Source organism: Melopsittacus undulatus, chromosome 7 (assembly GCF_012275295.1).
Source record: "Melopsittacus undulatus isolate bMelUnd1 chromosome 7, bMelUnd1.mat.Z, whole genome shotgun sequence".
In the NCBI taxonomy this organism is placed as follows: Eukaryota; Metazoa; Chordata; class Aves; order Psittaciformes; family Psittaculidae; genus Melopsittacus; species Melopsittacus undulatus.
The window spans coordinates 17568695-17595112 of record NC_047533.1 but is presented as its reverse complement, the minus strand read 5'-3'; the positions used below and the strand labels follow the sequence as shown (position 1 = coordinate 17595112).

Sequence of the window (26418 nt, the reverse complement as noted above, 5' to 3'; positions counted from 1 at the left end):
CTGTTAACATTAAGAATAATAAGAATAAAAGAAGCTTTTGTATCTTTCCTGAACAATTTGTTAACATTTGTGTCTCAGATAGAAAGCTTTAAGAAATGCAGTAAATATGAATCCCTTTTTAAGGGATTTGAATATCTCAAAAGTGCAGGTCTGTGTACAAAAAGGGGTTTGGAGAAAATAAACCAGGAAATAAAAGAAGCAGTGGGATTTTTGTCATTGACAAAACAGATTTCCAGCTTACTTTTGTTCAATATAGACTCTAAAGAGCGATACAGGCTTTGCTATTATTTGCACTAATTGTGAAACCAGCATAACTCTACTGCCATCAAAATAATCTTGCTTCTGTGTCCTTGTGCCATGTTGCAACATTATACTTACAAACTATATGACAGCCATTCTAAAAGCATCCTTCTTATGTTAGAAATGTTAAGGTTCTTTCCTAATCATGTGAAAGCAGCTGCAAAATGTGAAAGTAGATATTCTGAAATGTGAAAAATACAATTGTCGTATTTTTCCCTGCTCCTTTTTATCATAGGTGCAACTGTGCCATATTCTTTGTATACCAATCTGCACTCTAGTTTTCTAATTTCTATTAGAAAAAAAAAAACCACAAACCCCTACCAAAAAAATCCCAACCAAACAGCACAAAAGGTAGAAAGGGAGAGTGATTTGAAAATTTGGGGAATAAGTAATCATCCCAATTTACTTTCTGCATCAAAGTGTAGGAGTAAATACAATTTAATATAACAACTGATTATGGAAAATGCTCTCTTCTATGTAAAAAGGATTGAAAAACTGAAATGGTACTGAAAGAATGTAGGTAAGAATGACATTTTTGGTGTTGCACTCTTATTTTTCTAATGAAGCAGTGGTAGCTGGAGTTGTGAGGAAGAAAAAAGGGAGAATTTGTTCCAGCTTTTTGCTCTTTTTTCCTCAAATTTTCAATCATCAACAATAAAGTGTTAGACTTTAGGACAACTTAAATGCATACCTTCTTTGGATGAGATTGCCTGGTGAGATTGCTATGTCCTTAGAGTTTTGTCATCCCTAAATCTCTATATGCTCTGATAAGAGTCAGGCCCTCCAACTGAAGCATTTCGTGTAGCATAAAAAAACTCACGAAACTGCTTGAACCTATATCTCCATATCCCATAATTATATGAATTCTGACACCAATTTATTTCCAAAATTAGTTATGCCAACTAGTTTTGCTTTAACATCAGTGACAAACTTTCAGACAACCTAGTGACCCAGCTATTGAAGGGGTCTTTTGGCTTATTAGTGAACTTTTTTAATCAGAGAGCAGATGTGACAGAAAAGTTTTCACTTGATGAATGAATTTCATAACTGAACCAAAACGAAGATCTGGCCCTCAAGCCTATTTATAGAGTCAGGAAAATCTAAGCTAATTAACTTCAATACTCAAATGTAAAGCACATTACAGCTATATGCAAATATCCAAATCAGTTTAGTTTGTTGTATCTGCTGGTTAAGGGTATTCTGAATGTGATCTTGATGAGGGAAAAGCCACTCAGTAACCCCACCAATTGTCAGTGCCTTAAAGTGCAAAGCTGTGCCCAAATGCAATGGAGATGTTTAAAGGTTTTTGACATTTTTAAACAAAATCAAACTTAAATTTGTTTCTCCAAAAGTAAATTCTTAGCAAAGAACTTAGCAAACGATTTACTGATTCCTTTATTCCTCAATTGTAACCTGAGAATTTTGCATAATTAATAAATTAACAAGCATGCTAACTCAATTCGATAGGACAGTTCAGATCTTAATCAAACACAACTTTGATATTTCACTACAGTGATAAACAGTCATTGTTTGCAAGGCAGTAACATGAGGATAGCAGTTTAATGAATAGTTAGAATGGTTTGTGTTTTAAGGGACGCTAAAGATCATCCAGTTCCACTCCTATGGGCAGGGACACCTTCCACTAGACCAGCTAGCTCAAAGCCCTATCCAAACTGGCCTTGAACACTGCCAGGGATGGAACATCTACAGCCTCTCTGGGCAACCTGTTCCAGTGCCTCACCACCCTCACAGTGAAGAACTTTTTCCTAGTATCTAATCTAAATCTGCCCTCTGTCAGCTTAAAGCCATTCCTCCTTGTTCTGTTCCTTCATACCCTTGTAAAAAATCCCTCTCCAGATTTCTTTAGGTCCCTTTTTGGCACTGGAAGCTGCTCTAAGATCTCCCCACAGCCTTCTCCAGACTAAAAAAGCCCAGTTCTCTCAGCCTGTCTCCATAGGAGAGATGCTCCAGCTCTCTTATAATCTTCTTGCCCCTCCTTTGGAATCAGTCCAGCAGATCCAAATCCTTTTTTTGTTGTGGCCCCAGACCTGAATGCAGTACTTCAAGTGGGGTCTCACAAGAGTAGAGGGGCAGGATCACCTCCTTCAATCTGCTGGTCGTGATCCTTTTGATGCAGCCTAGTATGTGGTTGGCTTTCTGTGCTGCAAGCGAATACTGCCAGCTCAGCTGAGCTCTTTGTCATCCAGCATCCCCAAGTCTTTCTCCTCATGGCTGCTCTGAATTCATTCTCTGCTCAGTCTGTGTTTGTGCTTGAGATTGCCCTGATCCAGGTGCAGGACCTTGCACTTCGTCTTGTTGAACTTCATGAGGTTCACAAGTGCAGTTCTCCATGTTCAATGCTAAAATCCCTGTTCATGTCATGTAGGAAATGAGCTAATTTTTCTCAGGACAGTAGTGATCTCATAAGCATTTTAATATCAGCTGTAGCTACAAAGAAATATATTTCCTCTTAACAGCAGCTTCTATTCTTTGTTTTGTGCATGCCAGGGCTCTACCACTTGTGTGACTGACATTCATCACTTGGTGCCTTTCCAAAATCCCAAGGTCTAAATCCAAAAATGGATTTAGGTGCCTGCCTACTTACTTCTGGTATTGAACGAAGGATAAGGGGATATAATTTTAAGCTTTCCTATGGATATATGGACAGCATACTATTAAGCTTGTTAATTAATTTATTAATGAACTAGTTTTCCCCAAAGATTTGATAAAGCAATCAGAAAGTCATCAACAACCTTTCTAGAGATAATTACTCCTGCAGAAACAACCCAAACAAATACAAGTTAATCCCAAATGACAGAGGCTCTATACAGCTGTAGTGCAGAATGGGAATGTGAGCAAGTTGTGATACTGAGCACAGAGAGCCTCCAGTACAGGTGAAGCTGTCACCCTTCAGTGAGACATCCCCCTTTCTTGCAGAATCAAAGTTAAGTACAGAAGAGTTTGGCACTTAATGGAGGTCTTCACAGGTATTAGCATGCTCATCAGATGCTCAGTTGAGCAGGACTGTCCCTCTCAGTAGACAGTGTTGGCAACTTTAGGGCATGTAAGTGTCTAGGAAGTATTGTGAATCTTATTTAAAAAAATAGGTTCTATAAATAGAATTCCTCTCTCCAGAATCATTTAGAATCACTGAATTATAGGACAGAATTATAGAATAATTCGGGTTGGAAAGGAACTTAAGATCATCTAGTTCCAACCCCCTACCGTGGGTAGGGACACCTCACACTAAACCATGTCACCCAAGGCTCTGTCCAGACCCACCTCACCCACGTTCACAACATCCCTGGGCAACCCATTCCAGTGCCTCACCACCCTTACAGTAAAGAACTTCTTCCTTATATCCAATCTAAACTTCCTCTGTTTAAGTTTGAACCTGTTACCCCTTGTCCTACCACTACAGTTCCTAATGAAGAGTTGTCTAAACCAGAAATGAAAGCACATCTGGCTATGCTGATACTGTAATGGGGAGTTAGGTTCATGCTGCCTTCTAAATGGTGTGCCTGATTCGTGTGTCACTGAGTTGACGGTAACTGCAAAAGAAAGGAAAAAAGAGAAATAATGAGAAAAAGAAAAATATATATGGTTCATGTAGAATAAGTTAAAAAATGTTGCTGGTACCAAATTAAAAATTAATTTAGAGTTCTGAACTATAATACTCTAAGGAAATAAAGTTACTGGAGACCTTTGGTAATGACTTCAGGAAAAGCCACATCAAGAATGTGAAACAGTGCAGAAAAGATTCAAAAGTATATTACTGAATTAAAAAGGTTAATTGCTAATGCTGTAATGTGATCAAATATGTTCTGAATTTTTTTTAACATTTTAATGCTGTATAGTACATAGTTAAAGAGCTTTTGGAGATTTAACCCTGTGACCCTCAATTAGTCATTGAGATGTAGACAAGTTGAGCAAAACTCTGTCAAGATTACTGTATCCATTTACCCCAAAGGGCACATATACCAATGACAGGCTGAGCAAACCCAGAACATACCACTTGAATGTTAAGAAGCCCGAAGCTGTCAAAGGAGCTGTCTGACCCTACTATATCCACCAGAGGCCATGATATCTGTGTATGCATCACTTTATTGGGTATACTTGACTGTGTAGTACATCAGACCTATGTAACTGGTGTCTAACCTCAGTGCAGTCTTTTCCATTGTTACTGTTTTAAGGGAATGCATAAACTTTGCTGGTGCCAGTAACAAATTTTTCAGCTTTTATTATCTCGGTCTTAATGTTACTCTAAGACATCTTGTCTGTCTTAACTGATGACGTAGAAGTGCACACTTAAATATAAACTCTTACCATATTCTGCTCAACCTATTATTGGGAGAGTTTCAAAGATTTATGGGTTTCAAGCTTATCAAATGGAAAAGGAGGAGAAGATAGCTAGGGAAAAAAAACCGCTGTTTTAAAAAAGTTAATATGCTAAGAAATACAGAAGACAGATGATGGCACATCTCAGTTGATATTTTCCCCCATCTGGAAGATGCTTACTAAATGTAGATAAGATTTGTGCTGTCTAAAGAGTATTACTTATGAAACAAAAATCTATAACCTATTTATAATATCAAAAGTCTTCTGATTTATTTCTGTGGAATAGCTCTACAATAGAGCTTTGGTCGGTCACAAAAGCTTTAAGGTTATACACATCATAAATATTACTCCCTATAATATCTGTAATAAAAGGTTTAAGTATTGAGGTGTACTGTAGCATACATGAAATTTCAGATGTTGGCTGAAACAGATTCATCTAAGAGGTCTGGGACCACATATTCCACTTCCAACAAGGTATAGATTTAACAAGAATTTAATGATCCTTAGTAAGTAGTTCTCCCAAAATTGGTCTCCTGTGCTTATTCTAACTGCCACTTGAGCTATTTTTTGGGCCATTAAACCATGGGAATTGCTTTTCCCTCTTATTAAGTTGAGGAACTGCTTATGTGAGGCATTTCAGAGGATAAATCCACTAACAGAAAATTATGGCTTATTTTATAAAAAAGTAATTTATAAAAAAAAATTTATTAGTGTGGCAAACAGTGCTCAGATTGTTAATTATTTGTAAAAAAACAGCAATCCTTAAGACTTACCGTGAAGCAAAAAAAATAGAAACAACCCATTTTTCCAGACACCTGTGCTTCTGACAAATGTATTATTATGGATTTCTGAGTGTTTGTGAAAAACTGCTCAATCCCAAGCTGACCAAGACCTCTTGTCTATTTAGGATTTTGTTATGGGTCTCTCCATTTTACTCCGAGGAACAGTACAAGAGAAACTGAAGTGGGCTTTCAATTTGTATGATATAAATAAAGATGGATATATAACTAAAGAGGTAAGGCCTACTTTTTAAACTAATCACTGAAAATAGAGGTTGTATATGTAAGTCTTGCTTTCAAAGAAAACGGCTTCAATGTCAAATTACATATTATGAAACTAGACATGCTAAAAATAAAGCCATTTTCTCATTTTGAAAGCGTATATAAAAATTGATAAGGGGAAATCTTCACAGAAAATGTAAAAGGTCATGGTTCCTCAGGTACAGAAATGTTTGTTTTCAACTTATGCCTATGTACTTTCACAAAGAGTCACTAGAGTAAATTAGTCTGGTAGGCTATTTGGACAGAAAAAGTACATGGGCCATAATTGTTACTCATTTTATGAATCAATGTCTAAAAATTTTTGTTTGAAACAAAATTTATATCAAAAGATTTCTACATCTTTTATTCTGGAAGGATTCAAACATGTATTTGAATTACAGTGGGACCAAATAAGTGCTTTCATAATGTCATGGTTTAAGATACACAAAAAATAAAACTTTTTTCAAAGTGGGTGTTTATGTAAATATTACACTTATAATTTTACACTTAGAAAAATCACCTCATAATTATTACAAAAGGGTGATCTATAGAACAATTTTGCAGCATACTGGCAGAAGACTTGCTTTTATAGTTATTCTAGTTTTCACAAGCCATTCTATTAACAAAATTCAAAGCTTTTGATATAAAGGGAAGACCACTATGTGCAAGTATATGCAGGGGGGGGTCTGTTTTCTCTATGAAAAACTCAGTTGTAAGAAGCTGATATGCTTTGACCATTCACTTGGTGTTACAGAACTTCTGTTTAGTTTTAACAAGACCTCAGGAAATTCTTCTCACAATCCATTTAAAACCAAAATTACACATCTGCATGTATTTAAGAAGTGTGTCTCTGAAAACTGAACATGCTAGAATTTCTAGGAATATAGTAACCTAGTAACTCCTCCTTGAAGCTGTTCAGATATAAAATAACAGGCATAATCTCAAAATTTTATTCTAAAATATAAATCCTAAAATAATTTTTGTGTTCTGCGTTAAAGCAGTATCTACAATGCACCTTACGTTACACAGACATATTGTTTTTTCTTCAGGAAATGCTTGATATCATGAAAGCAATATATGATATGATGGGAAAATGCACCTATCCTATTCTCAAGGAGGATGCACCTAGACAACACGTGGAAACGTTTTTCCAGGTGGGTTGCGTAACATAAAGCCAAAACCCGTCTCTGTTAGCAGGTATGTTACATTGTATACCCTACCGATTTTATAATTCATATTCTTCTCTGTGGTTCTGTCCCATGTTTCTCAGATCTACACATCATACCTTTCTTTTTCAACAATGAGCTCCTTACACTTATTCTACAATGTCACCACATCCTTACAGCATTTTGGCCTGGTTATTCCTTAGGCTGACATATAGCTAAAATTGGTAATAAAAAGGACTTATTTTACACAGGATTTCAGGAGGATAAACATACATTCTTATTCTTTCTCAACAGAAAATGGACAAAAACAAAGATGGAGTAGTTACCATAGATGAATTCATTGAGAGCTGCCAGAAAGTAAGTACCCAGTGATAAGTACTGAACTTTTATCTGTTAATGCTGTCAGGTGGATCATAGCGCTACACAGATTTCTGGAGTGACAGTGATGGTAATCCTAATAACCAGAGGCAGTATTTTCCCAAGGTAGAGTATGTATGTACACCATTACAGAAAAACGCTGAACAATCTAAATAAATTTGTTTCCTTAATCTCTAGAAGAAATGCTATATGCAAGCCGTCATTACTTACAGGAAAACTGTCTGCATCCCTGGTCTCGTTAACAGTGCTTTGCTGGTATTTGATGGCAGAAGGTTTCTTCACATTCAGAAAAATATTTATTTCTATCTTCTGCTCATGCTGGGGAACACATCCCTCTTACAACTGGCATACAGGCATAGCAATAATAATAATATTAGTATTGCTTGAAAATTTTTCATCTAATAGGAGTTTTCTCCACCAGCAAATCATGACATGATGGAGGCCTTAAAAATGAGAGTACAAGGAGCTTGCAGTGTTGGATGGCAGGAGTTAACAGCAGGCAAGTTTTGTGAAGGCAAGGGAGTGAGAACTGATTGTGATTATCAGTTGCAAGTGTTTACACTACCCAGGTGACTGTTAATTTCCTTCAGCTGCTGAAAGCAGCTACTTGCCTCCACAGCCAGGAATGAGAATAAACTTCTGCAGCAGGAATTGCAGCCTGGTTTTGCTCCTCTGCCCTTCAGAGACCAGCCTGCACTCAGACCAGGAGACATTATAAGGAAAGATAAGTTGTATTTTCAGAAATGTAAGGAACTATTATTAATTTGTCAGTTAAAAGTACAACAGGATATAATACAGAATAATGATGATGACTCTGGTGTGATAAGAGTTTATTAAGTACTGTAAATTGTCATGTTAGATCCAGTGATAAGGTAATCATATGTTATTAAAGTTGATGTAGCAAATAAACCCAACACTATTTGTAACAGTGATAAATATAAGGAATTATTAGTGTTCTACTGATCCCTTTTCCAGGCTGACTGATTAATATGAAGCTGACATAGACCAGCAATATGACCTCTGTGTGTTGCATAACTCCTATACCGACAGTAGTAGACAAGAGACGGGAGAGAACAAGACTAGCAAGATAAATGCAGTTAATGAGTGATAAGATTTTTAACAATTTGTAATAGGAAAAGGTGAAAAGGAAATAGAAAAGAAGCTCTAAAATTGTTCTATTTTTATATGCCTCTGTAGTATTCCTTGGGGTTGCTCTCATGAGCACAGCTGCCTAGCAAGTGATTCTGTTTGATTTTAATCCGCTGATTTTGGTGGATGAAAAGGAACAGCTCTTCTGTGGCTATTCTGTATACCCTTAGCAATCGGTACTGGGTAATGTCTTGACTGTCAGCAGTGCTCTACTGCACTGGCTCTAGCTTGTCTATCTTGTTCTTGCTCTGCTAAAGCCGAGTGATCATTAGAAATGGTGAAGAGATTAATTTCCCAGCTGAAAGTGCAAAATTCTGGAAGTTAAATGACAGATTAATCTGGATATGACAGCAATTATGGTGATGGGCTGAGTGTTTCATTTATGAAGAAAATTAGTACCTTCAGTAAGGAATTGCCTGGTCTCCTTTTGCAGTGTGGTTCAACAGGTTCTTACGTCTGTTAGATTTCTTATTTACCTCTTCTGAGTATTCAGCGTATATGTGAGAGAGATGTTCTCTAAACTGCCATGACAGACCACATTTCTCGTCATGACGCTTACCTTCACTTGCTTTTAACTTCAAAGGTGGCAATGTTTTTTGATACAAAAGTATCTCGCTGCCTAAATTTTTATTTCTCTACCTACTAAGACCTGTTCTTTCATAAAGACATCTGAGCTGCAAAGTGTGTAATTCATGCTTGCATCAAGACTTGGTTGAGAAATGAGATTTGGGGTTAGGATTCTAGCTGAATCCTTCAAGAAACTTGATTCAGTTGTTAACGTGGCTTCAGCCATTTTTCACATTACGTTTTTCACAAAGAACAGTAGTGGCTGCTTCTTTTTAAACACAGCTGTAGCAAAACCTCTTTTTAATATCTTAATAGGTACAAGACCAACCTAAAAAGGTAAGGTTCCTGTTCCTGTCTTGCCTCAGCATGCAGCAAGTCACACCACTCCAGGAGTGAGGTGTCTCATCTTTCATAAGCATTTAATAATGCCAAAAGCAAAATTAAATGATCCTGTGATCTTTCCTGTAGTAAATCTGCCTGTGCTTTAGACCTACCATGCAATATTTTTATGTTTTCTATATGTTCTGATGTTATGTAAAATATTATGTAAAATAGCGCTTACTGTTATTGCCCTTCACTCAGTATCTTTTCTGAGCTGTACTCATTTGTTCAAGTTTTACTCCTAGGGAAATCAGTCCACACTTTTAATCACACTTGGCCCTCTCTTTACACCACTGCTAGTTCTATTAACTATTGCTTACCAAAATCAGTATGTTCAGGACAGTGGCACAGCACATCTGCTGCTATCTAGGTTTTGACAGCTCTGGTGGTACTTTATTAAAAAGGTACATGTGTGCATGATATTCAGATATGCTCTGTTGTGCTCCTCCTTGCTCTTACAAAGACTTCACTTCAGGTGCCTGGGATAGATTCTTGAGATTTTTTTGCAACATCAGGAGTCTCTGGTGTGTTCTTAGGCACTCATACGCACACGTGCCTTTTTAATAAAGTACATAGTACTTTGTGCTAAGTACCAGTTTGGCACTGTACAGCCTGAAGTATACAGCAAGTTCAAGACTCTTAATTCATGGTCCCAGTACAAAGAATGGGCTGTCCACTCACAGAATGTTAAACGGTCATATAGGGATTTACAAATCATTCAGGTTTTGAGCATGGTCGTCTCTGGTTACTGGGTATAAGGACCACTCTTTTCCCATAGTTATGTAAGGACTTCAAAAGTGCTTCCCCTAATCCTCCCTCTGTCGGGACAGGGAATGTGTATGACCTGATTTCCCTGCCCTCCCTACCCATGTGTGTGAAAACCAGTCTGCCATTCAGACTCCAGGTGTCTGCTCCCACAACAAAAATGGCCCTATGTATGCTGGACTGAGCCCCCCAAAGCAGGTGCCCTATGTCCTGCTTTGTGTAAGGTTCCAAACAGCAGAGAGAGGTCTTGGGAAACAGTAGTTGGGTAACTTGAGGGTGAGGTGCTCCTCAGTTCCCCACCTTTCTCCTTTCACTGCTTGGTGCTGGCGGAAAATGCTCTGACTCAGGCATTACTTCCTATCTACAGCAACAGTACTACAGAGGCAAAGGACTAAGGCATGCGTGGTGCATAGGTGAATGTCAGGTTGAATGATGTAAAGGTCTTAATAATAAAAAGGCTTCTGGGATAAATATTTTCTGCAGGAGTAACCTATTCCATACATAGTGCTGATGGTCTGGGCTAGCCTTAAAACAACAAGTGAGCCATCTCAAACTTCACTAAGGAAAACGGTTGTGTCTGACCTAGCAAAGTTCATTGATCCATGTTTTGTGTGTCATATGGACTATCTTTTCATAAGCACTAACACCTCCTAATGTCTTGAGTTAGGAATCATTAAACAAATCCATGACAAAAAAATTGTTTAGAAAAATGTACAAAAAAAGGGGACAAATGAGAAAGATACACTTGCCAAAGGATTCTGGTGCAAGCATCTGCTTTTTTTTTATTCTTTTTTTTTTGAAGATGGAATAAAAAACTACTAAAAGTATATAGGAGAATGGCATAAGACAACTTACCTAAGTGGGGGTTTCATATACCTCTTTCATGAATTCCTAAAACAGTGTATGAAATTCAGTTTTTTTACTCTCTGGAATTAAAGATGGCTAGATTATCTCTCCAAGTACTAAAGGGTTTGCACTCAGAATAAGAGAGAGGATTATTACACTGGAGACCAGCAAATTGTAAATGAACACGTAATATACTCTTGTATTGAATATATCTTTTATTGTACTCCAACTGTTGATCCAAAAGCACTACCAAATATGGGCTACTACAAGTAAACTGTTTATTCTATACACTGAAAGGTAAATCTTTTTTACAAAAAAATAGTTTTTGCTGACTGCTTTGCTGAGTTAGCTACTGATAAAACCCAAGGTACACAGCAATGCATCAGAAAGCATTATGCAGAGCCTGAGTGTCAAAGGGTTTGTTACCTACCCAATGCAAAGTAATCAGAAAGCAGAAGTTGACTGCTTTCCCCTGCTACACCTTTCAGTATGAATGCACAGAAAATCTTAGCTGAGGAGTCAGAGCGTTGTGATGGAACTGACTGACCCTTCAGTTCATGCAAAGATGCACATTTAGATTTGAGTCACCCTTAGCTATGCAATAGAATGCACCAGATTTGCAAGAAGGCTCTTGTGTGCGATACACAGGAGTAGAAGTTTCATGTATGGATTCACACTTCACATACAACTGTTCTTTGAGTATTTATTGTCTATATGTGTTTTGTTATACTGCATATAAACTTGTAACCTCCAAAATATTGCAGACTTAACTGTCTTACATGCTATTGTATTCTTGATAGAATAGTTTTAGTTTAATTAATATATACACAAACCTATTTAAGCATAGATCCATTATCAGCCTTTTTCTCCTAACCATTTCTCCAAACAAGCTCAAAAATAATGTTAGCATTAACTAAAATACAGTTAGCTCTACCCCATTTCACTATAGATATTGGCCAACTATATTTGTAATGGTGTATGATTTTTGGTTTATTGTTTTTTTTTTTACAGGATGAGAACATAATGAGATCCATGCAGCTCTTTGAAAATGTGATTTAATGAAGACATTAGGTCTACAATTAATGGACAAATATGAGTTATTCTGCAACATTATCTAAAAGATGGATTTCCACTTTATCATAAATAAAATTACTCAGCTTTACACTGAGACATGTATTATGCAAATATATTTTTTATTATAAACTTTTCCCCAAAAAATATTTTTAAATTATACAATTTAGCACTTCAGCAGTGGCTAGTTAACAAGATTGCTCTGCAAAGTCATGTTTTCACTCCAAACCCAAACAAAATAAGACTTTACATTATTATAATTCCAGCACATTCATAAAATAGATACTATGACAAGGAGATTAACTAAATATTCTGTTTTGCTACTCATTTGTATTGGATTAAGTTCCAGGTGTCTGAGTGTATTTCTCAAATATTAGCTTCTAATTTATACAGAGGCATTACCATGTTTGTTTTTTTTCCCCATTTGTATGGTGTAGTCATTTTTTGAATAATACTTTGAGTTAAAGTGCTGTAATCAATGTGCAATGCACATCATGCTGCTATTGCCTTCCACCTCTGACTTGCTTTTCTATTAAAAAAAACCCCTCCAAACCTAATGAAATAGGTAACTTGAAAAGAATTGCTGTAGAACAAAAAAAGACATTGCTTATAGGTAGATATACTCCTTAACAAATATGAGTAAGCTTCTATCAATCACACCTAATGAATCTGCATTTAGTTTATCATGAGAGGAGTCCTACATACTGTATTTGTAATTCTTCTTCAACGTGTCTGCAAATTTCTTTGCTTAAAATTAAGGATCTTCCAACTTCAATTTTTCATGAAGAAACCCAAAACTGTTTTCATGAGTATGTATTTTTCTGCCTTTAATGAAGAAAAAGGCATGAACTTTGGTATGTTTCATCTGCCTCAGTGCTCAGAATAAATATTACTATGTAGTAGCATATATTAATAATGACTGACTGCTAGACAGGCTAACATCTGTATCAACTTTCTGCAATATCTTCGGTTATGAGACAGAATCAAGAAAGAATGGGAAACTTCAGCTATACAATATCATCTATGTGTAATAAATGCATTACATTTTTTTAGGATCACATCTTCATTAAGATTGGAGCTACATTAATTCTGAACCTGGACTTTTCTACAAAAATATGTACCTAACTATAACACTGCCCCCCTATCGATGTAATTTTTAACATATACAGTCCACAGAGGTTTCCTCAAAAGAGGTGAAATGCTATCAGATATAGGCCAATCTTCATTGTGACATTGCTGCAGAAAATGCGAAAGGGGATTAATGAAATAGAAAGAAATGTTGCAGGTGTGTTCTTCGGAAAAATAAATCAGGTATCTATTCTGGTGTAGACATGGGATGTTGGAGGCATGTTGAAGGCTGCTCTGCTATCACCAGTGTAGGATAAGAGTAGTACAATACATGTACACCTGAAATCTGCTGTAGTGTGTTTGTGTAAACTAAATGTGCACATTTTGTTAAAAAAAATAAAATAAACATGAAGAAAAATGAGCAGCATGATCGGGTTTTCTTAATTTGTTAAGCAAATACTTGTATTTCTTCAAATTAAACATTTTTGCCAACAAGATTAATTTTTTAAGAGGCTTAAATACATAGATCTTGCTTTTGCACAGTTCTGATCTTAGCACTGTCCTGAAGCAAATTTACTTTAGCCAAGCAGTGGTAAGTTAAAAACAAAATCTGAAATTGCTTTCATATGTTCGTACAACAAACTTTTTTAATACCACATGAAACAGCATCTTCCGATGACAAAAAAAAAAAACCAACCCAAAACAACAAAACACAACCTTTAAAAAACAGATTTAAATTCCGGAATTTTCCTCAGGGGAAAAAAGTTTTGTGGCGTATTTTGTTACGCAGTCAGCTCTCCCTCACAGAGAACCCTGAAGGATATTTATTACAAGACCTGTTAGGAATTATTTTGTTATCAAGTTCAAATATGTTCATGGAGAAATGCTGCCCCCTACAAGGCTTGACAGTCAGGTAAGCTGACTTCTGCACTCTTTTTATTGTCTTTAATAAGAGTGGGGTTTTTTTTTATAGCTTCTACATTCAGAAGTGTATTAGCTTGTCTGGTGCTGAATTCACAGGCTGGTCTTAAGCATATCTGTGGCATTACAGATCTCAATGCAAAGGGCGCACAATGTAAATACTACAAAGTTGCCCGATACATCTAGCTTACATTCAGGAGGCTCAAAGATAACTGGAAATAATGGGTTGAGCAAAACCTATGCTGTGGCTCTATGGAGCAACCTGATGCCTCTGCACTGTGTTCTCCAAAGCTTCTCCAGCTTCTCAAAACAATGTGCTGAGAATGCACTGAACAAGTTAAGTTTTGCACCGCATGCTACCTGTTTAGTGTATTCTCATTCATACCTTTAAAAGCTGACTCTCAAGAAGTCCAGATTATTTCTCATAGCTCTACACCTAACCCAGCAAATCCTGATGAGCCCAAAATTCATCAGCTGTGCCTGCAGCACAAAATAAGTTGTTTCTGAAAGGTGGATGTACATATATGATACTAAGATACTATTTTAATAATTAAAGCCAAATTATTTTGCATCACACAAATGTACAAAACATTAAGAACTGCTGATATATTAAAGGACATTGTAATTTACAACAAAATAAGAATCAATATTTACTCTGCTTTTGAAATAATAGCCAGTTAGTCAATGTCATTGTAAGCACAATGCATATGCAAACAGCAGCCAGTACAGATAGACTTCGTCTTCCATAACTATATATGCATAAATTGATAGGATTTTTCCCACTCTCCATAATACTGAGCAGTTGTGATTATTTTAAGAAATTATATCATACGCCAAATAAGTGTCAGTGACGTTCACAGGCAGTTTCTTTCCAAACTTCACCTTACAGTACACATTGCTACAGTTTCCTTGTTCAAGAGGAGACAGAACAGTATGTTGGAATTTTAGATTTGATGATAGCCATAGTTGCCTGTTGAGAAAATAAAACAAATTGAAACAAGAAGCACTAGTACTACATATGACAGTATTCATATAGTCTCTATAAATTGTATAATTCACAACTTTTACTTAGTTATCTTCATTATTATCAAATCATAAAAAAATGAAAAGTTGCTATTTGCTGAGAAATTTACTGTCAAAAATGCTGAAAACAATGAACTGAAAAAATGGACCACTGTGATAGATAGTGCTGGAGAGTAAACATCGAAGAGATATGCAAATTCATACCTAAAGCTAGCATAAATATAGACATGAAATAATACAGATTTTTAAACAGAGAAGTAATACTTTGTAAGGGCCTTTCAATAAAAGTAAGAATCATATACATTATAAAACATGTAGAATAGAAATTTTATAAATTCATTAGTTGTATTATACAATATTGAGTACAATCACAATTTAGGAGTTTGTTTCCAGTTTATGTTTTTACCTTATTATAGTTTTTTTTTAAATGATTTACAGAGAGACCTACTCACAAAGATGGCAAGACTATAATAAATCAGTGGACAGACAGAAGAATGAGAAGTCAGTGATTCTCTGGATTAGTTACATTATCTAGAACTGAATTTTCAGATTGTCAAGATGAGATGCAATTTTCCTTTTCTGTCTCACTTCATTTAAACAAAAAAACTCTCATGCTGCTTTATTTGTTGTGATGTTTTTCAGGTCTGTAATACAAACACTGCTTTTGCCCTTAAATGAACATGAGAACACGCACACACACAAAAAATGAAGTACAAGATTAGAACTTATATTTATGGTCCCTACTCTTTAGGTTATTTCTATTCTTTACCAATGACCATTTAATATAATACATGGAAGAGTTCACAGGGTCAAGAAAGCCAGTATTTTCTCTTCCGTATGAATATCCAAGCCAGTATTCTCTTTTTTCTTCTCTCTTTGCACGTGTAACATGAGAAAAAATGGCAACAGTGTTCAGCAGAAAAATATTTTGCCATCTGCTACTAAAACTTTTTTTCTTTTTATATTTTATTTTTAATTTATAGCAATTGTAGATCTAACCTCTAGGTTAACCAAGGTGGGCTGGAATGTGACTATCTGATTTCCACAATAAGTGACCTCCATAATAAGCTATTAGTGGGAACGGTCAGGCATCATCAATAACAGCTCTTTTCTCTGTGGAAATTTAATGTAATAAAATAGAATTATATTGGCCTCTTTGCAGCTACTGTACTATATTGTGCAACTAACCTTTTTATTTTACTTTCCCAACAGCTTTTCAAGCTTTAGAAAGAGTAAATCCTGTTGAGAAAAGTATGTAGGCTCACAAAAAGAAAGGAATGCATAGCCTGCACCCAGCCCAACTCAGGTGTTAATATTCCAGAAGGAGAAGGAAGCTATTTGTTAGTTGACATTTGATGAATTCCTGGACATTTGATGAATTCCTGGATCATTTTTCATAGACAACTAGCCTACCCTATGGACTGTACAAGGAGCTCACAAGCTTTACTCCTCAGCATAAGCATTAACTTTCTAAGAAGTGTTGCAACGCCTTACTTGGAGTAAGGACTTAGGCATCCTAGATCTTACCCCACACAATTAACCCATTTGTCATACCAGTTCAAACCCTGGGGGGAAAAAAAAAATATTTCTAGAGAAAAGGAGAATTCTTAAGAAAGAGCAGCAAGTATTTCGTTTAACTACTAAGTTTGTATAAACTTCCCATCAAGGACAATGAAATGTTCCAAGCAAGTATCATAGGTAGGAGTCCACATGTACGTGCATTTGCTCCAAAAAATAGAGGTCTCCTGAATGGGGCTTGATGTGCTGTTCTGTAAGAGTCCAGCCATGCAACTTCCTATGTATGTATGGATCCTTTGGAATATTTTACTGAGACATTCTCGTGAATTTCCTGCTCAGAGATTAAAACAATGGAAAACAAAAATGAAAAGTGAAATATAAATAATGGGTGACAACAAAGCCAAACTGTCAGGATATGGATTATCCAGACTAGACTTAATGTCATTTCTGCTACCACTCAATACATCAACAGACTAAAACAACTCTTTCACCATGGACTGGAACACAGCTCAGCTGATTGCCATAGTGCAAAATTCTGTGTTTTATGCTATATGAATAGTAGTGACATATAAAAAATAAGCAGTTTTCAGAATGGGGTAAATCTGAAAGCCAGAGATGGAAGCTGTTTTGGCAAAGTTGCATTGAAATGTGAAGAGTACAGAATAGTCATGAGATCAGCTCACCTTTCCACCATATTGCTCCAACTTCTGTAAAGCAACAGTAATTTTTTCTCTAAATTTCTTGTTCATTAATCTTCTTGAAAGCTATAGGAAAAGTAAAATAAAAAAGTTAGTAGCACACTATAGTACAGTGGATGCAAAGAGGCCAATATAATTTAACTTTCCACAGATAAGATGAAATAAAGATGAAAAGGAACCACTTTATATCTTGTCACTGATGTGATCCTGAGAGAGGAAGGATATCTACAGAAGGACTCAGTATAAAAATACTTTCCATAATCCCCCTCTAATTTTATTTACTGAAAATTTCCTTGTGCAGAATTCTCATCTGAAAGAAGTGGGAATTTATTGGAACTTTCACAGATCTGTTAAATGTTCACACTTCAAATGCAAAACTCAACATAAACTTCCCTTCAAAACACAGCCTCTATTTCAACCTCAGGCTTGAAGCTGCATCTTTTTATTATTTTTATCTTCCACTATTCCGTAATTTATGTTAACAGTTTTTGGACCTCGCTAGAACTTTATAAGTCACCATATTATTAAAGAATTATGGACTTACACAGGGGAATACATGAAGCTTGTTTTTCATCGAACTGTTGAGTTGTACTGTATCTATGCAGAGATTATACTAAACATCTCAACAAAAGTACCATAAAAACACAGATCATATTTTACTATAGCAGTAAAAACTTACATTTGTGAGTAGATGCTTAAGATGATCATTAAGAGATGGGCCAACCACAGCACTCAGTTGAACTAAAGCATCCAATCCTCTTCCAAACACTTCATCATCTGGATGGGCCTCCAGAGGGTGAAAGAAAAATCCCATTGGCAATATTCAGGCAAATGCACAAGTTATTTTTAAAAATTAAAATTACTATGTAACTGCTACTTGCTATAATGTTACAAGTTTAGAAATCAAGTACAATGCAACAATATTAGTATCTAGAGGTAATATTTAAAAAACATGTACTTCTAAAGTAGAGTACAAAAATATCCATAAAATGTCAGTGAAATTCTTGCCTTTCCTTTGAAACAAGGAAACTAATAATTTATTAATGATGAAATAAATAATTTGGTATGCAAACCAAACAGTTTACTACACCAACAATTTCAGTGCTCCCAGCATATTAGAAAGAACCCTTCAAATAGTGATATGTTGAAATTGGGAGATGATATTTTAGTTACAAATATAATGGATTCAGTACCCTGAATCTATGTAATACTTAACAATAACTGTCTTTGTTGGAGAAACACAGGAGCCAACGACTTTCTGGCTCAATTAATTTAGTCTCTTGCCAGCTCTGTCACCTGCAGCAACGCTCAGGCTTTTACCTACTTCAAGGGTGCTCTGTCATTACTCCCATTGGGATGTTCTTCTGTACCTGAGTTCTCTAATGGTTTTGTTTTTTCACTCTTCCCTTAGTAGAGAAATTGATTCACAACAATTTATTTTGTTCTTGTACTAATACTGACCTTTATTTAAAGTCATTTTTCCACTCTGATGTTTGGGCCCTGAACCTTCTCTTGTTAATTAGAAGTCATTGGCTGCTTGTGTAGTAGAAGGTTTAACAAGACTTTATACCAAAATAGTGCATCAATGAAAATTACTAGATGAATAACAGTAATGGGAAGAACACATAAGAATATTTTTTCTTATTTGTCTTCCAAACTGAACCAAAGATACTCATAACACACAATTCTGATCTTCTGTTACACTTCTGATCTGAGATCACAAAGAATTTTCAACCTTTCAGTGACCTCTATATAACCAGAACTAAACCACAGGTAGATTAAAGGATAGCAAGAAGCTGAACCAGAAAAGAGTTCTGAAAGTTATGAAAATAATCCAAAAAAAGATTACCTTTGAGGACCATACTTTTACCTCACTTTGTTTTCTGATGAGTAGAAAACTTAAAAATGTTTAAAAAATCAAGAATATGACCTCAGCGATTTTAACTGTATTCCTCCCTTTTCCTCACTGGCATATTCTGTTTATCTTTGTAGCAGGTTTTGAATTTTTAAATCAGAGTATCATAGAATTGTTTGAGTTGAAAGCCAAAAGCCTATGCAATGGACTTATTGTGTTACTTTTTCCATGTAGTCCTCACAAGCACAACAAAAAAGAAAACAAAAAAAACAACAAAACAACCTGTATTAAAATATCTGCATGAAGAGTAAGACATACCAGTGCAGCCTTTAAGACTGGAACTAGACGAGGCAATAAGGGAATTGCTTTCTCAGTAGCACCATCAACCATAAGTAATTCTTTAAAACCCTCCTTTGAAACAAACGTATAGGGATGTTTTGTCTCTCTCAGACCCTGTTGCAAATGTAAAACATGTCTGCTTAACAGCGAGTCTTCTTTTAAACAAAAACACAATAAAAAAGTTGCACATACCAGCAAGATGTTTAGATTTTCTTACATCACTTCAAAACATAAAGTACACTAACTCCACCATGTGGAGCCACTGCAATTTTGCTCAGAGAATATTCTTCACTAAAGAACTAGAAATGGCAATGTTCTTGCCCATCTTCATTCATACAAGATCCTCACAATTATTTTTTTGTATTTCCCTAGGAGGTGAGTCTGAGATAGCTTGCTTAACTTGTTACAAAATGCTGTTTTCAATTAGGAAGTCCTGCATCCTTAACTTTGCAAGAAAATAGAGTTTACCTCTGCCAATGTCACAAGAAGAGGATCAAAGGGAACAGTTTCAGGAAGGCATTCCCATTGCAGTCTGTGCTTTACTGATCCATGCACTAACCTATATGAAAAGTAAAGTTTTAACAAATTAACATATAATAATACATAATTTATTACTATCACTATTGACTTTTAATACATCACAATTTGGTTTGCAACATTACTAAAATTTTATATGCACAATTTCAATACATACTGCTGTCTTTAGTGAAATGGATAATGGTATTTAACACTGCAATTATTATAATTTCCAAATATGGCAGTTTTCAAAATTTTGCTGCCAATCACACAGAAATCAGAACAAAAAATTATAGAATTTATAGATGCCTCTCATAATGACACAGAAGATGCTCTCCTTGCAAAGTCACTTATTTTCATAAATATAAATAAACATATTCCTCAAATAACAATTGGCAAGTGAAGTCAATTGAAACTAAAAGAAAATAATATTTGAATCCATCAGTTACTCCTAAGATACATAAAAATGTTGTGTATTAATGACTATTTTTATACATGTATATTAATGCATTAATGATTACTTAAATATTTATTATGTAATTTTGCATCCACTTACAAAACACTAAAGCGCTTATTGACTAGGCAAATATATAATAAACAAAAGTAATTTACAGAACCACAAACTATTAATTACTACTGGCTGTGTTAACATGCGATATTGCTGACAACTACAGAATTGGAACGTTCAAGAAATGTTGTTATACTACTCTAGACAAAAAAGACTGCAAGATGTCTACTTACTAAAGTGGCACATATTCTATTATCTTTATTAGCAGGGAGAAGTAAACACCATTATCTGAAGAAATAAACTTCTTTCATGAAAGAACTTTAGCAAATCTGCAAATACCTAGCTGCATTTTTAAAAAATAGCTTTGGTATTAATGCACAACATAATAAAAAAAAAAAAGAACCAAAAGAAGACAATTTCAAATACATGGAAGATTACTTTCTGTTCTGAAAAGAGATAAGTACAGAAATCTTTTCAGAAATTAATGGAATCAAACAGCTAACTAAAAGATCAAACATGAACAGATGTATTTCAACCTGTGTAATTCTACCTAACCATCACATACTTAGTAAAAAAATAAACAAAGCCTACCCACCTGCATGGAATGCCACCTTTAGCGTATACAGCAGCAAATGCAGAAGCTGGTCGAGAATAATCACTAAACTGTGAGAACAGAAAAATAAAAAAAAACATTATTTATTAATAACAATGTTTGATAACTCTTACAAATATGTTACAACTCCAGTTTACTAATAGAAGGAACTTATTCACATGATTCTAAAACTAATAAAATACCCCAACCCTGCAGCTTTGGGGGTGGAAAACACATTTGCTACATTTACCAGAAAACTGCTTTTCAGAATTATCTGGCTAGGAAGTTGTGAAAATTAATAAATAATGTAGGATCAGCATTCTCCTACTGGAATACCCAGTATTTCTATTTTCTCTTGCAAATCTTAACTCAGAAATCTTATGGGTTCTCTCCTTAATTGATTAAGGACATCCCACTTTCCTGATGCTCTTATTGTTGTTATATTGGTAACATGCAGAAGGCATGAACTCCAGTTCCATCTTGATCGAAGCAGAGACAAAAGGTGGAAAGATGTGGGAGAAACTCCAAATGTTGGGTAAAACAGTATAAGGTCACTGGAAATCAGCAGCAAGGTTCACATTGGCTGAGAATCTAGGAAAGACTCACTGGAGAAGGAAACTAGCAGCTTCGCAGGAGGAAAGCCTATCCAAATTTGGCTTTTATCACCTACATGCTTCTTATGTATATGAACTATGATATTATTTGTTAGCATGATCATTCAATGCTACTTTTCAGATTAAACACCTTCCTTGCAAGTCTTATGTGAATAAACAACTCCTTTCATCAGTCTTCTCCTGAGAACACAAATTCTTCCCAGAGTATTACATATCCACAGTATTTGCAAGTTTCAAGTAATGCGTGATTTTGCTAGATATTATGAGTTCTTAATGATCATCAAGATGATACCTGATTCTTGGTTTTGTTGTATAACTGGAATTGGGTCCTGTAAAGTAGCAGGTGTCAAAATTTATAACTATATCAAATGAACTCCAACCCTTTTTAACAATTAGTTCTAAATCTCTTTTCAGGGCAAAAGTACACATAAAATAAAAATGTCACCATCCATGCCACAATTGTAACAAGCCCCCTTTTCCCCTTCTTCCAAAAAAGTAATAAACATACTTCTCAGGCCTTTATGCTTAGAAATTAGGGAATATACGATTAATAACAAAAGTTTAGTTTAAATTTACACAATGGAACCAGAAAAAGAATGTCCTGGATGTATTTCATAAAGTAATGAAATTAATTCTGACAGAAAAACTGTAAAACAAACAGAAAACCCATCACCTATACTTCATCCCTGGCAGTGTTCAAGGCCAGGTTGGACAGACCCTTGCATGACATGCTCTGCTGTGAGGTGTCCCTGCCTATGGTAGGGAGATTGAAACTAGATGATCTTAAGATCCTTCCCAACCCAAAAAAATTCTATGATTCTATGATTTTATACATACTGGATCAATAGTTTTAGGATTCAGCCTGTCACTAGGCTTTGGTTTAGTTGCAGGTTGTGGAGAATGTGGCAAAGATGTCTTGCTCTTCTGTACTGCAGTCTTTGGTTTTATTTGGATGCCTGATGACATTCTGAAAACATTGCCTTCTAGAAAAGATAAATATTAAAAACGTATAATAATTTTCATTCTTATGTGACAGAGTGTCAAATGTTAGAATCCCCAAACCTGAAGACTGACATGAACAATCAATCAAGAAAATATCAATAAGTGTACTAGAAAACAAATGCTTATTCTTACATATCTTATGCAGTACATGGGATAATTATGACAGTCTTGTCACTCCACCTGTCAAATACACACATTTCCTAATACTCCCCTCTACTTCTGTACTTTGACAACTGCAGCAAAAGTGAAATCAGTTAGTTTGCTTTTAGGGTAGCCTGCAGAAATCCCAGCAGTATTATGATGCTCAGCAGAACTGCCAGGAGTGAAATAGGTTGGTTGGGTAAAGTTACAGCAGAGGACAGTAACAATTTGAGGAATGGCCAGGATGAAGGAATGAACAGAAGAGCAAGTGGATTCAGAACACAAAGAACAAAGCAGAATTAGTAACACGAGAGAACAGAAATGTAAAGCAGCAAAGGAAAAACACAGAAAATTAATTCTAATTCATTCAGTAAGAAGAATTTAAAGTATTTTCTTAAAAAGAATGCAAAAATAGCTTTCCGTATACATCCTTAAATACTGATTTAGGTATACATATCTTCTAAATGTTAACGCACCAGCTACAGGTGTTACTATACATGTTTGTAACTGGGTTAAAATGTCCCTAATAAAAGTAAAAGACTATTGCCTTTTAACTTACCAAGCCTGACACTGATGAATAAACCTGGCAAGAGGTTTCCAAATGTTAATAAAATTATAAAATGGGAAAATGCTAGTTTTAAATATTGTTAATGTTCAGTAATTTATGCTGCAGTGCAGTTTGGATGGAGAAAAAATTTAGTAAATAAGAAACTACATCCCTTTCATAAACAAAAAATGACACTGTATAGAAATTAAAACAATGGGAAGCCAATTAAATAATACACACAAATATTGTCACAAGGACGAGCATGGTGCTTGCCATCCAGCCATCACTTTTCCCAAGTTGATGACACCTGGTTTTGTCTACAACATTACATTCCAAACACTGAGATAGGGATGAACTAGACTGGCTGTTTTTTTTTGCTATGCTGCTTCTTTGCCCTCAGCTTTATAAACCACCTGCTCTAATCTCTGCCAGAATCTTGTACATGCAGCCCTTGCTTAGCTTCTAATTCTTCCCTCCAAACAGAGTTTCTAGTCAGGTACTAGGATTATTTCCAAATCTTTAGGATTATTTATGTTTCTGGTAAATTGTGATAAGGTCCCAGCACCTATGTAGTATGCTATGTCCTTATGACTTGCAAAAAAGAACTAAACACGATGTCTGTTTTTACTGAATGTTGAAAAACAACATGCAATAATGATCACTATATTTGTTAAAATACAAATAGAAAGCAAAACTAAAATTGAAAGAAAAAATTGATACTTCTTGATTGATTATTTGATCAGGACTCGTGATACTCATCAGTTCACCCACTGCAGACCTTGTTTTCTTTTTCCTACCATGTTCATAATAATAATTTTCTAGTGACAGTCTTTTTAAAAGAAGAACTAACATACCACAATTAGACAATTAAGTTTCTTCGGAGCATTCAAAAACTTACATGACACTTATGGGAACTGTTCTGCTTGTAAAGCACAGATCATTAAACCCAGAAATAATCTGAAGCCCTAAAAGATAAACAATAACATAGGAAGAAATTTTTTGTAAGTGCCAGATCATTATCACAAAACTCTAATCACACTAGTGTTAGAAAACACATTTTTAACTATCAGAAAATAAGAATCAAAATGGCTTTACACTATAAAAATACGAGATAAATTCTTGACATTAGCATTATATATCACAAAATAGTGCTATCAGTGTCAACCTTCTCAATGTACAATTGCTCACAATGCATTCATCTTGCTATTAACAATATGTTTTTCTCAGAAAAGTATTCAGAAGTAATTCAGATGTATTCAAATTCTCTTCCAAGAAGTAATCAAAATGTATGCCAATGACTTTACTAAGATTTTAAATAATGACAAAATCTTGACGCATTCAAAAGTTACCATCAGATAAAGTAAACAACAAAGGGCATGACAACAGGCAGGAACAATGTTAGCCCTTTGGGACAAAAGACAGGACTTGAGGACAGTGACAAGGGTTTGTAAAAACTAAATTGAGACAACATGCCTATGTATTGGCAGAGGAGGAGGTGGCAGAGAGTGGAAAAAGGATTTTTCACAAGGAGGCCTTAGTCTTCAGGGCAAGATAAAAGTTCTTGTGTAGTGAAGAGCTGGGAGAGCCACATGCATTTGTAGATAATGCAGACAGCAGTACAGTTGTGAGTCAAACAACTGACTCACCAGGTTTGACACAGAAGTGAACCATCCTACTGGCAGAGAACAGACTTCAAGCAAAGGACAGAGATCCTTGAACAGAAATAGAAAAGGCACCTTTAAAAGACGTCTTCCAAAGCAGGAAAAGTGCTTCCTGGACTTTGGGTTCTAGAAGTCACTTAAGAAAGGCAGAATGAAAGTAAGTAGGATTTTAAAAGCGAGGCTGTTCCCTTACCCCGATGTCAGCTCTCCCGGAGAGCAGTTAGAGCAGAGAGAGAAAGAAAGAAGGAGCATCCAGCACCTCCAAGAGGCTTAAAAGGCAGAGCTCTGGCAGTCACCACAGAGCCCCGGGTCCGATACCCTCCACGGGACACCAAATGACCCTGTGAGACGCGGGACGCGAACCCGTCCTCGGGCCCCTCTCCCTTTCCCACAGCTCCCGCTCTCTCGCGGGGAATCCTAGATGAAGGCGGCCAGAGGGACCACCGGCCCGGTGGGCAGCAGTATTCCGGATCCTTGAGACCCCTCCGAGGACTCCCCGCGGGCCCGGCCTGGCCGGGCCGCACGATACACGACGCTTCCTGCCGGTTGCCAGGGAAACTACGGGCCTCCGAGAGGCCAATCTTCCTCGCCAGGCCGCGCCAGCGGCGGAGGGAAGTAGCGGCACTCAGTGGTGACCAAGCACGATGATCGCGGAGCTGATATGGCTGCCTCTGCGGCCTGGGGTTACCCCGGCACCGTCCTGCCGGGCTGGACGCGGTGCGGGCGAGCCTACCGGGGCAGCTCGGTTGCTAGGAAGTGCGAGGAGCTGGGGCACCGTCCTTAACTGATCAGTGTTCAGTACTTGGTGAAGAAAGCGCAAAAATTAGATAAAAAGGCTCCATATATGTTTGTGATTAGAATGGGTTTGGTGCATTTCCAGGTGACATTGCCCCTCATTTTTATCCACTGTCTTAATAGTTTCCCATTGGAAACGCAATTTGGAAATATTTAATTTTGCTTTTATTTTTATGTGACAAAAGTTTGGCTTTCAGGAGCAGGGTGACATTCCCATTTGTGATGCTTTTTGTTCCAATAATTAATTTTTCTTTTTTTTTTTTTCAGTTAACCCACTTGCAGAATATTGAAATCTCTTGTCATGAATACAGTGTTTATTCATGCAACATCACATCTGAATGTGGTAAACGACCTTTTGGGTAAAAGGGCCCAAATAATTATGAAAATGCTTTCTTGCTTTCTTCAAGAAATGGGTTTATTCTTTCATGCACACAGCAATCTCCAAACAAGATATTTTCTTGGTTTGCTTGAATTGTGCAGGATACAACCTTTCCACCACTGCATTCTTTCTCATTTATGTAATTTTTAACAAGGAGCTGACTGGGACTTGAGACGTGTGTAAGAGAAGCTTCTGTTGCTTTTCCACAAAAACCCAGAAGGGAATGCACTGACAGTGTTG

At 36.1% G+C, this 26418-nt stretch overlaps 2 protein-coding genes across 5 annotated transcripts in view; one reads left to right on the top strand and one right to left on the bottom strand.

The window, feature by feature from the left end:
• KCNIP4 (potassium voltage-gated channel interacting protein 4) overlaps positions 1-12106 on the top strand; it is a 148626-nt gene extending 136520 nt beyond the window's left edge. For all 3 annotated transcript variants that reach the window (XM_031048407.1, XM_034064664.1, XM_005148456.2), the window contains exons 5-8: positions 5546-5653; positions 6728-6832; positions 7139-7201; positions 11942-12106. In XM_031048407.1, coding sequence (XP_030904267.1) covers positions 5546-5653; positions 6728-6832; positions 7139-7201; positions 11942-11989 — 324 coding nt within the window. In that variant the 3' untranslated portion in view covers positions 11990-12106. The remainder of the gene's footprint in view (positions 1-5545; positions 5654-6727; positions 6833-7138; positions 7202-11941) is intronic.
• On the bottom strand, positions 12094-25539 carry PACRGL (parkin coregulated like). 2 transcript variants are annotated; one of them, XM_013128918.3, is made up of 9 exons: positions 25198-25539; positions 24242-24308; positions 22491-22636; positions 21043-21110; positions 19892-19982; positions 19403-19537; positions 17909-18016; positions 17215-17295; positions 12094-14960 (listed from the first exon to the last, which is right to left on the bottom strand). In XM_013128918.3, exons 3-9 carry the CDS (start codon positions 22617-22619, stop codon positions 14904-14906), a joined length of 669 nt encoding a protein of 222 aa, XP_012984372.1. In that variant the 5' UTR covers positions 22620-22636; positions 24242-24308; positions 25198-25539; the 3' UTR covers positions 12094-14903. The 2 variants fall into 2 exon arrangements, with proteins under 2 accessions (XP_012984372.1, XP_030904268.1); XM_031048408.2 differs by lacking the exon at positions 12094-14960 and adding an exon at positions 16169-16862.
• Between the last annotated feature and the right edge of the window lie 879 nt (positions 25540-26418).

Bases quoted from the DNA above. Each gene is read 5' to 3' on its own strand.
- PACRGL (XM_013128918.3), bottom strand. From the start codon at position 22,619: ATGTCATCAGGCATCCAAATAAAACCAAAGACTGCAGTACAGAAGAGC. The intron at 19,983-21,042 runs GTGGGTAGGCTT...CTTTTCATATAG, and splicing joins AAAGGTGGCATTCCATGCAG to GTTAGTGCATGGATCAGTAA. The intron at 19,538-19,891 runs GTAAACTCTATT...CATTTGCAACAG, and splicing joins TTCTTGTGACATTGGCAGAG to GGTCTGAGAGAGACAAAACA.